The sequence below is a fragment of the Oryctolagus cuniculus genome, chromosome 17, assembly GCF_964237555.1.
Source record: "Oryctolagus cuniculus chromosome 17, mOryCun1.1, whole genome shotgun sequence".
Classification (NCBI taxonomy): domain Eukaryota; kingdom Metazoa; phylum Chordata; class Mammalia; order Lagomorpha; family Leporidae; genus Oryctolagus; species Oryctolagus cuniculus.
In genome coordinates, this window is record NC_091448.1 from 23,844,317 (window position 1) to 23,860,152 (window position 15,836).

General features: G+C 47.3%; 1 protein-coding gene across 7 annotated transcripts in view; it reads left to right on the top strand.

Moving 5' to 3' along the window:
* Positions 1–840: 840 nt before the first annotated feature.
* The window catches only part of NPEPPS (aminopeptidase puromycin sensitive), a 119,046-nt gene continuing 104,050 nt past the window's right edge, over positions 841–15,836 (top strand). The window contains exons 1-2 of one of the 7 annotated variants that reach the window (XM_051825621.1): positions 864–940; positions 7,085–7,256. In XM_051825621.1, the coding sequence (XP_051681581.1) occupies positions 879–940; positions 7,085–7,256 (234 nt within the window). In that variant the 5' untranslated portion in view covers positions 864–878. Of the gene's footprint in view, positions 941–6,752; positions 7,257–15,836 lie in introns of those variants that run through there. The other 6 variants (XM_051825622.2, XM_051825623.2, XM_002719328.5 and 3 more) reach the window with 6 other exon arrangements.

The following is a 15,836-nucleotide window of genomic DNA, read 5'->3' on the forward strand; positions in this document are numbered from 1 at the left end:
TAATTCTGATGTCAATTCTTGTCAGGGTTTGAAGAAGCAAACAGAAATCAAGCCAAGGGTGGAGAAACTGAGGCCCTCTGATCGTTGCCAAGCTGCTGAGACTTCTAATGCTCTTGGTTCAACCTGAACCCGCACTGATATTTTTGGATCTGAAGTCAATGCAAACTCGATTCTGGCCTGCCAGCTCCAGAACACTGTAACCTTTAGAGACTTGGGATTCCACGGGAAATATTGTAGCAGCATTCCAGAGACCCACGCATCAGGCACCGACATATGCATTCTTGCCTGCAGCACAGGGTGTTGGCTTCCATCCCTAACTCACATTCTGCAAAGCCCTGATGGCAAACCCTTCACCAAAGAATGGAGCCAAACAGGCTCATCTCATTTTGAAGATCATGAACAAAGGGACCTGGTTTTAGTCAGGTAGCTGCCAGTCACTCAGGATTGATAAATAAGCCGACAGTAGTGGTTTTGAAAAAGGAAGCATAAGTCCTGAGGAGGGGGGAAGGAGGGGTTGCAAATAAACAAGACAGGTGGAAGCGTGTGACTTTTTCAACTTCCTGATGGAAACATACCAAGAGAAATAAAGCTCTATGGGACCAGATGGGACATTTCTTTGGCCACATTTAGATGTATAGAATGTCATATTGTCACCCTCAAATTAATCTACATGTATCCTCTTCATGTGTATCACGTATGACTTCATCGTATTTTGTTATCTATCTATAACTTTCAGAGCAAATGGAATTAACCCACTTGCCTTTCCTGGGGAACACAGCATGGGAGGGCAACGTTCTGTCCACTCACGTTTCCAACTGTCATTCCAACAGCCATTTTCATTACAGAATGAGGCTGGGCTCTCCCGGTATCAGCTTCCTATGGATTGCTCTTTGACGTTTTGTGTCCCTAATTTTTGGAACCCCTTCATCATATTCCACAGGTAAGACTCATATTAATGGAATCAGAGTGGTAATTTTGACCCTGGAAGGGCATAGTTTCAAGTCAGTGAGGCTACCTGGTAGCAGCTAAGCTTTGTTTCCATCTCAACACTACAGGTTTTGCCATGGTCTCCCAAGCTTTCCACATCTTTCTCCCTCTCACTGCTTCATAGCCAGGGTTTCTTTTCCTCCTACCTAAATACCTTGGCCCACAACCCAGCTCCCTTCTAGTCTCTCTCTCTCTCTCTCTCTCTCTCTCTCTCTCTCTCTCTTTCTTTTGAAAGGCAGAGTGGACAGTGAGAGAGAGAGAGAGACAGAGAGAAAGGTCTTCCTTTGCCATTGGTTCACCCTCCAATGGCCGCACCGCGCTGATCCGAAGGCAGGAGCCAGGTGCTTCTCCTGGTCTCCCATGGGGTGCAGGGCCCAAGCACTTGGGCCATCATCCTCCACTGCACTCCCGGGCCACAGCAGAGAGCTGGCCTGGAAGAGGGGCAACCGGGACAGAATCCGGTGCCCCGACCGGGACTAGAACCTGGTGTGCTGGCACCGCAAGGCAGAGGATTAGCCTGTTGAGCCGCGGTGCGGGCTCTTCTAGTCTCTCTTCTTTGGGACCTCTCTCCATGACTTACGTCTACTCGTGTCCTTCCCTCCCACTCTTTACTACTCTTGCTACAAATACCCTTCTGACAGTCATACAATGACGGGCTTTTTCATTTTCTTTTTATTCTCAAACCACAGGTGAAATAATATTGCACATATCTGCTTTAGGGATGGGAAAACCAAGGCAGGGAAATTTTAAGACTTGCTCTAGGTCACAAAGTCCATGATGATACTGAAACTATTACTTCGTGTCCTCAGACTCTCAAACTAATGCTTGAAGATTGAAGGCAAAAGTGCCGCTGACTTGGGGCCGGTGCTGCGGCACAGTGGGTAAAGCCACCGCCTGTGACATCAGCATCCCATATGGGTACTGGTTCCAGTCCAGCTGCTCCACTTCTAATCCAGCACCCTGCTAATGTGCCTGCGAAAGCAGCAGACGACAGCTCAAGTGCTTAGGCCCCTGCATCCACGTGAGGGACCAGAAAGAAGCTCCTGGCTTTGGCCTGGCCGTTGTGACCACTTGGGGAGTGAACCAGCAAATGGAAAGATCTCTCTCTCTCTCTCTCTCTCTTTTCTTCTCTTTGTAACTCTGCCTTTCAAATAAATAAATAAATCTTGAAAAAAATCTTTAAAAGCAAAGTGCTCTCACTAGAACAGCTCCCCCCCCCCCCTTTCTTTTCTTCCTTCAAAAAAAAAAAGTATTTATTTAATTGAAGGGCAGAGCAACAGAGGGAGAGGAAGACACACATGGATAGAGATTATCTTCCAACCTCTGCTTCACTCCCCAGATGGCTGAAATGGCTGCTGCTGGACCAGGCCACCTGAAGCCAAGAGCCAGGAGCTGGGAACTCCAGCTGGGTCTCCCATGAGGGTACCAAGTGCCTGAGTACTTGTGCCATCATCTCTTGCCTCTCAGGGTGCACATCAGCAGGAAACTGGAGTTGGGAGCAGAGCCAGGACTCGAACTCAAGCACTCTGATATGGGATGCAGGTGTCCCATATAGTTTCTTACCACTAGACAAATGCCTGTTCCCTTTTTTGACTTTTTATTGATATATACAGATTTCTACAGGTTTTTTTTTTTTTGTTGTTGTTTGTTTGTTTGTTTTTACTTGCAGGTTCTCATCAAGGGCTTGGTAAACAGAGAAGCCTGGAAGTAAATAGGGGCAATACTGGACAGGGCCTAGTAGTCAAGATACTGCTTGGGATGCCCACATCCCACATTGGAGTGACTGGGTTTCAGTACCAGCTCCATTCCCAATTCCAGCTTCCTGCTAAGGTGCACCTTCGGAGGCAGCAGGTAGCTGCTCAAGTAGCTGAGTTCCTGCTACCCAATGGGAGGCCTGAACTGAATTCCCAGCACCTGGCTTCAACCTGACCTACGCTTGCAGGCATTTTGGGGAGTGAATGAAAGGATGAGAGATCTCTCTCTGTGTCCATTTTTATCTCTCTTCCTTTCAAACAAATTTTTAAAAGTAGGGCTAACCATTTTGAGACATTAATGATGTCCCCTTGCTGTCTTCTTTTAGATTTATTTATTGATTTCAAAGGCAAAGTGACAGAGAGAGGGGAAGACACAGATCTTTCATCTGCTGGTTCATTCCCCAGATGCCTTCAACAGCCAGAAATGAGCCAGCCCCGAGGACTCCATCCAGGTCTCTCACATGGGTGGCAGGGACCCGAGTATTTGGGCAATCTTCCACTGCCTTCCCAGGTGCACTAGCAGGAAGCCGGATAGGGAGCAGAGCAGCTGAGAGCAAGCCTGCACGATATGGGGCATTACAGACTTTACCTATCGTGCCACAGTATCAGCCCCCTCTCCCAGACTCCTTTCTGAAGCACAGTGGAGAGAAGTGAATTTCCAAAAGCCCTGTGCTCTTCCTTTCCATGATTTCAGAGAAGACTGCAGGGAGCGCAGGCCAGGCTGCCGTCTGGTCGTGTGTAAGGGAAACTGCATGTGATGGTCCACTCCCTGATTCCAAGTCCATGGCCCTGGCATTTTTATTTTTCATGTTTTCTGTGATTTTTAAAAAGTAAAATAGCCTCTTTCCTTAGGCTTACACAGTTACTCTGTAGAGCACACATCTTGTCTATAAAGGAAAAGCCAGAGACTGGATGAAATCTTCTCTCTTGGTCAATTGGTTTATCACCTCATTAACAACTGAGACATTTTTTGTGCAGTAGCCAGAACTGAGAGTAATAAAAGAATGATAAAGCAAGTTCTTGCTAGAAGTACATCTTGTGAAGATATACATATAAAACAAATTTCAAAATGCAACAACAGAACAAAAGAACATGTACAAATAAATCAGCAAAAGCTGATGGGAAAAGGGTTAGAGTTGGGTGGAGTTAGTCAATGAGGACTTTCCGGAAAAGATGAGTTTTGTAGGAAGGGAGGGGCAGGGGTTTGCCAAAAATGATGAGGCCATTTCAGCAACAGCGCATGAGCAAGGGTAGAGAGGAGAGAATGAACCACCTGTAAGTGCCAAACAGTAAAGACTTTAGCTTGTTAAGACTGGAGCATTTATGCTGAAGGGTAAGAAAAAAATAACTCTGAACATGACAAGGGCAGTTCAGGGAGAGCCTTAGAATGGTTAAGAATCAGATTTGCTTTAACAGACAAGAAGGAGCCTTATGGGTTCTTCTTCTTCTTCTTTTTTTTTTAGATTCATTTATGCAGAGATACAGAGAGAGAGAGACAGGGAGAGAGACAGGGAGGGAGGGAAGGAGGGAGAGAGAGAGATCTTCCATCCATTGGTTCACTCTCCAAATGGCCACAATGGACAGGGCTGGGCCAAGCCAAAGCCAGGAGTCAGGAGCTTCTTCCAAGTCTTCCATGTGGGTGGCAGTCCAAGGACTTGAGCCATCTTCTGCTGCCCTCCCAGGCACATTAGCAGGGAGTTGGATGGGAAGTGGAACAGCCAGGACTTGAACCAGTGCCCATATGGGGTGCTGGCACTGCAGACGGCAGCTTAACCTTCTACACCACAGCGCCAGCCCCCTTAAGGGTTCTTGCACAATGAAAATAACATTTTGAGAAGCTGACATACAGATAGATTAGAATACAACAAAAATGGAGAGTTAGAAAAACAGGGAAGCTGCTGCCAAATTCATTAGCAGAAAACAATGCCTAAGTCTCTGTTCCAACACTGGCGAATATTAGCTAGATGAGCTTGGGAAAGTCACTGTATTTCTGTGCACCTGCTGTTACATCTGTAAAGTGGGGATAATGGCGTCCACCTCACAGAGCTGTTGAGATTAAGTGAATTAATGAATGACAAGTGTTTAGTAAGTGATCAATATTCAATTATAATCTAATTATTTTATGTTCCTTAGATTATTGTTATTTTTATGACCCATAAGTGGTCACAGAAATTCATTCATATAACAAAAGCCTTCATTTCATAACTCAGTTTGAAAGGATTGCAGCTTTTCAGACGGTCCTTCTAAAATGTAGGATTCAGAGGACAAGAGGGCAGGCCCAGTGTCCAAAACTGTGCTGCCCACCACAGTAGCCACCAGCCATGGGTGGCAACTGAGCACCTGGAATGTGGCTAGTCAGAACCAAGGAGTGCTTGTAAGTGCAAAATGCACACTGGATCTCAACAATAATATAAAAATTAAGTAATATTCATATTTTTAAAATTGGTTACATGTTGAACTGAAAATATTTTGGGTATGTCAGGGCCGGCGCCGCGGCTCACTAGGCTAATCCTCCGCCTGCGGTGCCAGCACACCGGGTTGTAGTCCCGGTCGGGACACCGGGTTCTGTCCCGGCTGCCCCTCTTCCAGTCCAGCTCTCTGCTGTGGCCCGGGAGTGCAGTGGAGGATGGCCCAAGTGCTTGGGCCCTGGACCCCATGGGAGACCGGGATAAGTACCTGGCTCCTGGCTTCGGATCAGTGCGGTGCGCTGGCCGCGGCAGCCATTGGAGGGTGAACCAACGGCAAAGGAAGACCTTTCTCTCTGTCTCTCTCACTGTCCATTCTGCCTGTCAAAAAAAAATATTTTGGGTATGTCGGGTTAAAAAAGATGTATTATTCCACTGCATTTTTTTCATCATTTTGTGATGTGGCTGCTGGAAAACTTAATACCACTAGTGGTGCACAGCCTACTTCTGTTGGGCAGCATTGGTCCACCACAGCCCTCTGCCTAGAGTTTTGGGGATGAAAGCGTTCTGCCCGAGAAGTTTCTCCAAAGGCACCTAGACTGTGGATAAATCTCTGTGGGGAAGCATCCATCAGAGCTGCCAGAGTGAATAAGGAAGGTGCAGCCAGTACACCACTGAAGAGGCCTCAACTGGTGCAGGGCTTTTTCGTTTAAAAAGGCAGAAACAGCCGGCGCCGCGGCTCACTAGGCTAATCCTCCGCCTTGCGGCGCCGGCACACCGGGTTCTAGTCTCGGTCGGGGCGCCGGATTCTGTCCCGGTTGCCCCTCTTCCAGGCCAGCTCTCTGCTGTGGCCAGGGAGGGCAGTGGAGGATGGCCCAGGTGCTTGGGCCCTGCACCCCATGGGAGACCAGGAAAAGCACCTGGCTCCTGGCTCCTGCCATCGGATCAGCGCGGTGCGCCGGCCGCGGCGGCCATTGGAGGGTGAACCAACGGCAAAGGAAGACCTTTCTCTCTGTCTCTCTCTCTCACTGTCCACTCTGCCTGTCAAAAAAATAAAAAGGCAGAAACAAAGATGAAGGGGGGTGGCAACACTTTATTTTAAACATTAAACTATGGAAACAAAACTGTTGCTAATTTTTGAGATCACTTCCTCAAAGGTCTAAATCGCACTGGAGGTGATAACCTGGATTATTCAAGGTCTTCTGACTAAAAACTTCTTTTTCAAATCATCTCTTGAACTCGCTCCTTAAAACAATAAGAATTAGGGTCAAAGAACTCAAATCAGGGCTTTCCGCTGATCTGGAGTTGGGGTTGTGTTTTGAATTTCTATTTTAACATGTTACCGCGACTGAACTGGCCAGTGGTGCGGGCTTCCACTTCCCAAGGCAGCTCAGGGAGCCCTCACGCCTTCCTCGCCGCTTCTCAAGCGCTTCCGGGTTCCTTGCGGCCCGCAGGCCGCCCCCTCTCCCGAGCCGGGGTGACAGGTGCAGCGCCGCCGGAAGCCGCCTCTGGCCCTCCTGCGCGGGCGGCCACGCCCTCGCCACCCCGCCCCCCGCCCCGGTGCGCGCGCGCACTCCACGGGGGCGCGCCCGGCCGCCGCCGGCGGGGCCGCGCACGCAGCTGCCGCCGCCGCCGCCTCCCTCTCTCCCTCCCTCCCTCCCTCCTTGCGGGCCCTCCTCCCCTTCCCTCCCCTCCGCCCCCTTCCCCGTAGGCAGCCCGCCCGCCCGCCCGCCCGCCCGCCGGCCCGCCCGCACGGCCTCCCTCCCGGCCCCTAGCGCTCCGGCTGGGTCTGTCCCCCGCCCCCAGGCTCCCCAGTGGCGCTCCTCCGGCGGTCGCCCGCGCTCGGTGGATGTGGCTGGCAGCCGCCGCCCCCTCCGTCGCTCGCCGCCTGCTCTTCCTCGGCCCTCCGCCTCCTCCCCTCCTCCTTCTCCTCCTCAGCCGCTCCTCTCGCCGCCGCCGCCGCCTCCACAGCCTGGGCCTCGCCGCGATGCCGGAGAAGAGGCCCTTCGAGCGGCTGCCTGCCGATGTCTCCCCTATCAACTACAGCCTTTGCCTCAAGCCCGACTTGCTGGACTTCACCTTCGAGGGCAAGCTGGAGGCCGCCGCCCAGGTACGGCGACCCTCGGGCGCCGGGGGCGAGCAGTTAGGCCGCGCCTGCGGGCTGGACCTGGGGCCCGGCGGGGAGGGCGGGCGGGCCTCGGAGCCGTGGGTCCGCGGGGCTGGGGCTGGGGGGCCGGCTCGGGGGACGGACGCGCCCCTCCGGGCGGCCGCGGGGCGCCAGGGCCGGCGTGCTCTGCCTGCTCGGCTGGGGCTGGGCCCGGGGCCGCGCTGCGGAGCGGACGGGCCCAGGCGAGCACACCTGTGTGGAGCTCCCCCCACCCCTGGCCCTGCGGGGCTTGGTAGTGCCCGGGGAGAGGCCGGAGGGGTCGTGGCAGCCCCCGCTCCGTCTCAGTCTCCCGCTCAGTTCTTTTCTTTGGTTCTCCCTACACCCGACGGGGATCGATTGAAAGGGGCGGTCATCTGCGAGGCCGGCCGCCGCGCTGGAGCGAGGAGGGGAGCTTCTAGAAAGGGTGTGTGTGTGGGGGGGGGAGAGGGTGAGAACGAGAATGTTAATCCCAGGCAGCCTTGCCGAGTTCTCTCCGCCTGCTCCGGCTCGGGGGCTGGGTTTCCGAGATGATCAGCCCCCTCCCCCTCCCCCTGAAGTGACAGTGCAGCAGTGACTTTGTTCTCTCCTAACCTCCGGAGAAGCTGCGGGAGGATCCCGTGTCCGCTCTTGCCCCTGTCTTCCCAGCTTTGCCACCTTCCAGGCGGGCGGATTTATTGCTAGAGTGCTGGCTGTTGCTTAGCCGTGCCCTCCGCTGAAAGAAGCTGCATTAGTTTTTGCATACCGCGGGTGAAAATCTTCCATTACTCTTCATTGCAATTTTTGGTGATTCATACTCCCCCCCCTCCTCCCACAGCATTATCTGTAGTATTGTTTGATTTTTGGAGACCGTTCGGTATAGATGCCCTACAAAGATCCTGAACAATAGACATTTATGATACCATGTTACAGGACGGGTTATATGAAGTCCCTAAGGAAAAATGGGAGTTGCTTAATAGTTATCTGTGAAAAGAATGGTGTATATTTTGTTTCAAGCTTAAAAAAAAAAAAAAAAAAACACCAGACCGTATGTAGCAACGAAATGAAAGAAATGTAGACTAGTACTCCCAACGAATTGCAAGTGGGAAGTTGCCTTTAGTGCCAAGAAGGTTTGATAGTTACATTGAAAATGTATCTAAAAGTACAGAATTAAAAGGTATATGGTCAGATTCAGGGTGCTGTTGTGACGGCCTGAGGGCTTCAGGGTCTGGCTGCTTCCAGGCGGAATTCAGCCCTGGGAGAGTCAGTTGACTTAAAATTTTTCCATTAAGAATGTGAATCAGAATGAGTGCCTCTTGGGTCTAAATTAGGATTTGAGTGAGTTCTTGGGAAGACTGCAGTTTAAGCCAAGTCACTAGAGTGTTTGATACATATTGGCAGGGGGCAGATGGGAGGGATTGTAAACAGTGGTGTGTCTTGTGACTTGGCAAACCTTTGGGAAGAGGGAACTAGCAATGGATGAGTTCGCATTATGTGAAAAGACTAACATTTAAAAAGTCATTTGTGTTTTGCTCCCCGGGTTGGCATCATGAGTTGATAGTTTGGGGAGGCATACATGTTTAGGAAAAAAGTTTCAGAAGAAAAGGATTCAGATTTTTAAAATGGTTATTGAGAAGTGAGTTTTATTGAAGTGTTAGAACAAACAGCAGTGCTTCTCCTTACCCCTTTTCTAGTTTTCCCAAGATGTGAGGAGTACCGGGTATGTGCCATTGAGGCAGCACTGATAAGATATTCATTAGGTATTAGCAGGGACTTGCTAATGTGATACAAGGAAATAAAAGGATCTTTTGAGTAATAAGAATTTTTTGAAGCATTTTTTTTTCAGATTAGGTGGCAACACAAAGAGAGCGTGGTAATGAATTTTGGTGGATTTGACTGCAGAGTGATTGGACCCTTTAACTATACCCATTGACACCTTTGGGAATACAAAAGAGGGGTCAACATTAGAAAGGAGTACCTGGAAACTTAGGGATGTTTTTGAAATCAAACTGAAGCAGTAAGTTTTTAAATGGCGCTGTCAGGTGGTATCTTGTGGAACTGTGAGGATAATGACAAAACATCTCTCTGGAAACCTAGATTTATAACTGATGATGGGTCAGTTTCCCAACAGTTGGGATCACATTGCACAAAGTATTCAAGTTGTTATGTTGCTTTAGTTGCAAAATTTTATGATAAGACCAGAGTATTTGTACAGGTTATATATTAGAAACTTAGTGGATTTTTAACCTGGCCTGGGGTGTGGACTCCAGGGGAAGGTGAAGAAATTAGAGTGTGTGCAGTGATTTAACAATTAGTTGTCTTCCATGTAGGTGAGTATAGTCCAATCCGGTAGGTTTTGAAACTGTCATTATGAGCCTAGAGAAATTTATCCAGGCTTCTTTGATTTCTTTCATTCTTTTTTTTTTTTTTGACAGGCAGAGTGGACAGTGAGAGAGATAGAGATGGAGAGAAAGGTCTTCCTTTGCCATTGGTTCACCCTCCAATGGCCGCCACGCTGCAGCCGGCGCACAGCGCTGATCCGAAGGCAGGAGCCAGGTGCTTATCCTGGTCTCCCATGGAGATGGGAGTGCAGGGCCCAAGGACTTGGGCCATCCTCTACTGCCATCTGGGCCACAGCAGAGAGCTGGCCTGGAAGAGGGGCAGCCGGGACAGAATCCAGCGCCCCGACTGGGACTAGAACCTGGTGTGCCGGCGCCGCTAGGCGGAGGATTAGCCTATTGAGCCGTGGCGCCAGCCATAGGCTTCTTTGATTTCATTCCCTCTTCCCTCTCTTTGCATTAGCTCTTTGAGAGCAATGGAGTTTTATAGTTATTGCAAATTTTGACTCTCTTTGTAGATAATTTTAAAAAGTATTGGAAGGTTTATGTGAGTGTTGCTACAATTCTGATTGTGTATGGTGGTTGGTACAGTAATTGGGTTTCCTGTCATGGAAAGATTTTACCTGTGCCAGAGAAATGAACTTCGTTCTTCGAGGTCAGAAGTCAGGATAGACTAGCCAATCCCTAGCCTCCATCAACAGAGTACTCGCGTTGGAGATGACTAAATTGGCACTGATAATCAGAGAGTTACAGATATAGTTGTTTGTTTGGCAGGCTAGAAACTTGGCATCTAAATGGATGTTATTGTTAACCCTGAGTTACAAATTTTTCTGCCCAAATTTCGCATACTTTCTATGCAGTCATTTTGGCCATTTTTATTCCTTTCAAGTAAATGGTAGGATTGTATGTCAGTGTTGTGCTAGAGCACTAAATGGTCTTAAGAAATTAAATTTAAAAGATTAGTGATAAGGAACTGAATTTATTCAGATTTTCTGTTCTGCTTTTTGAAATTTTGAGAAAAGATGTAAAAGAAACAGTTTTAGTTGTTAACCTTTATCTACTTGTCATCTGGCAGTGAATTCTGCAGGGAGTTTTCCAGATAACTAGAGTTTACCCTTTGAGGCACTTAGACTTTAAAAAACAGACTGATTTGAATGGAAATATTCCTACAGTATATTATGTTTTGATCTTTGTAGTTCCTCATAAGGTGAGGTTGTTTGTTTTCAAATTTCTTCTAGGTATCTGTAATTGATGCTGAAATACTTATAACCATAGAAGTTATCTCAGACTATGTACAATAATTTATTAGTTTCGAATCTGTTCTTTGAAAGTTCTGTTTGTTTTCCTTACTTAAGGTTTTCTTGCTACTTATTGTGCCTTGTCACTGCCTGTTGTGCCGTTTTCCCCCTCTTTTATTCTACTGGTCTTGATCTAAAGAGGTCTAAGTGACCAGATAAAAATACATTTCTGAGATGAGAGTCTGATGGGTTCTCTTCTGAGTAGAGTGTATAAGCTTTATTATGGACTTCATATCATCTAGTCTTGCTTTTTATCCAGGCCTTTTTTTTTTTTTTTTAACTTCCTGGTTCTAGATAATTGATATTGCTAAAACAACCTGTATAAATGTGGTCTTGTGTAGTAAATTATCTGTGAAGCTACTTTGAACTTTGCCACCTAAATGAGCCTGTGCTTAAAATTTAAGTTGTATTGTAATCTATATGGGAGTCAATGGTGAAGGACTGAGTCTTCCGATAGCTGTTTTTTTTTTTTTTCTTTTTTTGACAGGCAGAGTGGACAGTGAGAGAGAGAGAGAGACAGAGAGAAAGGTCTTCCTTTGCTGTTGGTTCACCCTCCAATGGCCGCCACGGCCTGCGTGCTGCGGCCGGCGCATTGCGCTGATCCGAAGGCAGGAGCCAGGTGCTTCTCCGGATCTCCCATGGGGTGCAGGGCCCAAGCACCTGGGCCATCCTCCACTGCACTCCCTGGCCACAGCAGAGAGCTGGCCTGGAAGAGGGGCAACCGGGAAAGAATCCGGCGCCCCGACCGGGACTAGAACCCAGTGTGCCGGCGCCGCAAGGTGGAGGATTATTAGCCTGTTGAGCCGTGGCGCCGGCCTCCGATAGCTGTTATGTTGTTAACTGAGATTACTGTTTTGCAGATTTGTGTGATTTCACTTTGAATATCACACAAGTGTGTGTTCCTGGTTTATTTGATCATTTGTAATCTCTTTAAAACTTTGTTTTCTTGGGAAATATTTCAGAAATAGGAAAATAACCCACCACCCAGATTTTTTTTTTTAAAGATTTATTTATTTCAAAGAGTTACAGGGAGAGGTAGAGACAGAGAAAGGTCTTCCATTTTCTGGTTCACTCTCCAAATGGCCACAATGGCTGGAGCTAAGCTGGTCTGAAGCCAGGAGCCAGAAACTTCCTCCAGGTTTCCCACTTTGGTGCAGAGGCCCAAAGAGTTGGGCCATCCTCCGCTGCTTTCCCAGGTGCATTGGCAGGGAGCTGGCCAGGACTCAAACCAGTGCCCATATGGGATGCTGGTGCTGCAGCCGGAGCTTTAACCCACTGTGCCACAGCACAGGCTCCCACCACCCAAAATTAACAGATATTAATATTTTGCCCCATTTACTTCAGACTGTGTGATGTTTTTTGGGAAATAAAGTGTCACAGATACCAATAAAGCCCATTTTCATATCTTCCCACTTCCATCTTAAGGTAGTTACATATTATTCCCATGTAGTTTTAAATTTTTATTACATATGTAATTAACCATAAACTGTAAATACCAGTGTTTGTATGTAAAATTTTACATCAACAATACTTAAAATTGACCTTCTGCAACTTGTTCTTTTTTTTTTCTTAAGAGTTTTTTTTGTTGTTTTTGTTTTTGTTTTAAAGATGTATTTATTTACTTGAAAGTCAGAGTTACACAGAGAGAGGAGAGGCAGAGAGAAAGAGAGGTCTTCCATCTGCTGGTTCATTCCCCAATTGGCCACAACTGCCAGAGCTACGCCAATCTGAAGCCAGGAGCCAGGAGCTTCTTCCAGGTCTCCCATTCGAATGCAGGGGCCCAAGGAATTGGGTCATCTTCTACTGCTTTCTCAGGCTGTAGCAGAGAGCTGGAGCAGAAGTGGAGCAACCGGGTCTTGAACTGGTGTCCACATGGGATGCTGGCACTTCAGGCAGTGGCTTTACCTGCTGTGCCACAGTGCTTGGCCCTGCAACTTGCTCTTTTCAACATCTCTTTTGTTATAAAATGTGTCTCAATTTGAGTTCACTAATTGTTTGATTTTTGTTGTCTTTAGAAATTATAGCATCATTCCACCAAAGCAATGATTATTTCAAAATTTTACTAATGAAATCACTTATTAGGCCAGGTGATTCAGGCTTCGGGTTGGTTGGTATTTGAAATTATACATAGTGGAGATTTTATTTTACTAAAATCTCCTGACTTTAAATCAGAACAAAGGAAAACCTCTTGAGTCCTGCTATAGTAAATGCAAGATGTATTCTTGAGTGATGTAAAAAGACTCATTCAGGAAAAAATTGTCTCAGATTGTGGCCTCCCTTGCTCATGGGAAGCTTCCATTGTGAAATTCTTACAAGAGTCAAGTTGCCTCTTTAGTGCAACCATTTCTCAGTATCTGGCTCAGTAGAAGTACAGTGTGCAAAGGGTCCAAGAGGACTTCACCCTGGGTGTGAAGCAAGGGAAGGATATGCTACCATGCCATCCTATCATAGCATCACATAGGAAGACTGAAGATGAGCTTGTTACCAACACAGGCTATATGCCAACTAAACAGTTCACTCTTATTTTAAACTTGGAAATCAAAGATTTTAATGCTCATATTCCCTTGAATTATTCCCTGTTTTGTTTGTTTTTTGACAGAATGCAGGTAATGTTTATGAACACGATTGTGTCAGCATATGAGAAACCACATACTGCATCATCAGTCAGGTCAATGCTGTTGTTGAGAAAGTATCAGAAAGAGCAGTGTTGAACTGTATTGTCAGCGCACTTATTTATGATACTGTGGGTATTTAAATTATGCTCTTGGGTATACTGCTCCTATCCAAAATGCTAAATAGTATAGTGTATAGTTTTAACATTTTACGTCATTCTCATTGGGCACTTTATAAACTGTTAGGTGAATCCTGTTAGATGATATGAGAATACAATTTTTAAGTAGCATGTTACTTTCTTTTTTAAAAAAAAAAATTATTTATTTAAAAGGCAGAGAGAGAGATTATCTTCCATCTGCTGGTTTACTCCTAAATGCTTGCAACAGCCCAGGCTGGGCCAGGCCAAAGCCAGGAGCCTACAACTTGTGGGTCTCCCACATGGGTGGCAGGGACCCAAGAACTTGAGCTGTCATGCGCTGCCTCTAGAGTGTGTGTTAGCAAGAAACTGGATCTGAAGCAGAGCCTGGACTTGAACCCAGAGACTTCAGTATAGGATGCAGGCATCACAAGCAGCGTTTTCACTCTTGTGCCACATGCCCACCTGGATACCAGAGCACATTTAATTGTGTGTATATGTGTAACAGAATGACATCTTTTAAGGGATTACTGTGTATCAGGTACTAAGTACTAACACAGATACTTAATTATCCCATATTTGGTAAGCTTTTTATCTCTTTTCATTTAAAAAATCTTTTTTAAAAAATTATTACTTGAAAGGCAGAACAAGAGAGAGAGATGGAAGGGAGGATGGGGAGAGAGCGCCCATGGGGGCTTACTACAGTCCAGTGGTTCACTCCCTAAATGACTGCAAGGCCTGGGGCTCGGCCAGGCTGAAGGGGGCAGGAGCCAGGAACTCCATCTGGATCTCCCGTATGAGTTGCTGGGGCCCAGGTACTTGAGCCATCTTCTGCTGCTTTCCCAGGTGCAGTAGCAGGGAGCTGGATCAGAAGTGGAGCAGTGGGGACTCAAAACTGGCACTCATGTGGGATGTTGGCATGTCAGGCGGTGACTTAACCTACTGGCCCCTAAAATTTGTTTGTTTTTTTTTTTTTAAGATTTATTTTTAGGGGACAGTGCTGTGGCATAGTGAGTTAAGCTGCTTCCTACAGTACTGGCATCCCATATGGTATCCCATATGGGCGTCAGTTGAATCCCAGCTGCTGCACTCCAGTCCAGCTCCCCTGATGCTCCTGGGAGGATGGCCCAAGAGTTGGACCTCTGCACCCATGTGGGAGACCTGGAAGAAGCTCCTGGTTCCTGGCTTTGGCTGGCCCAGCCCTGGCATTTGTGGCCATTTGGGGAGTGAACCAGTGGATGGAAGACCTCTTTGTGTACCTTCCTCCCTCCTTTCTCTCTCTCTCTCTCTCTTTCAAATAAATAAAATAAATCTTTAAAGATATTTTTATTTATTTGAAAGGAAGAATGACAGAGAAGGTGAGAGGGGTGGGGATGGGAGAGAGAGAGAGAGCAATCTTCCACCTTCTAGTTCACTCCCCAAATGCCCACAACAGCGAGAGTTGGTCCAGACAGGAGCCAGGAGTCAGGAACTCCATCTGAGTCTCTCACAGCGGGATGAGGAACCCAAGTACTTGGGCTATCACCTGCTGCCTCCTGGGCACATTTGCAGGAAGCTGGATTGGAAGTGTAGAGTAGTCTGGACTTGAATCCTCAAGTAGGGAATGCAGGTGTCTCAAGCAGTGGCTTAACCTGCACCACAGTGCTCACCCCTGTTTTAAAACATTTGAATGAAATCGTGGTTGTTTCCTTTTTTTGGAGAGGGGAGTATTTATTTATATTTATTTGAGAGAGGGAGAAAGAGAGGGAGGGAGAGAGACTGAGATTGAGCTGGTTTGTTCCCCAAATAGCCTCAACAGCCAGGGCCGGGCCAGGCCAAAGCCAGGAGCCTGAAGCTCCATACAGGTCTCCCATGTGAGTGATGAGGGCCCAAGTACTCTGTCCCTCTTCTGCTGCCTTCCCAGGAACATTAACAAGAAGCTGGATAGGAAGTAGAGTAGCCTGGACTTGAACCAGTGCTCATATGGGATGCTGGCATTGCAGGCAGTTGTTTGACTTGTTGTGCCACAGTGCAAGTCCTCTTGAATTCTATTTTTAAGACACATATTTTTATCCCTTTGGTTGGTCCTTCTATTCTTTCAGAAATTGAGGTATTCTGGGAAAAAAAAATTAAATGGCAGCTTAATTCATTAGTATAAACAGGTGGGTTTTCCACAAACACAGGAGGAATTGGAATGTACTTG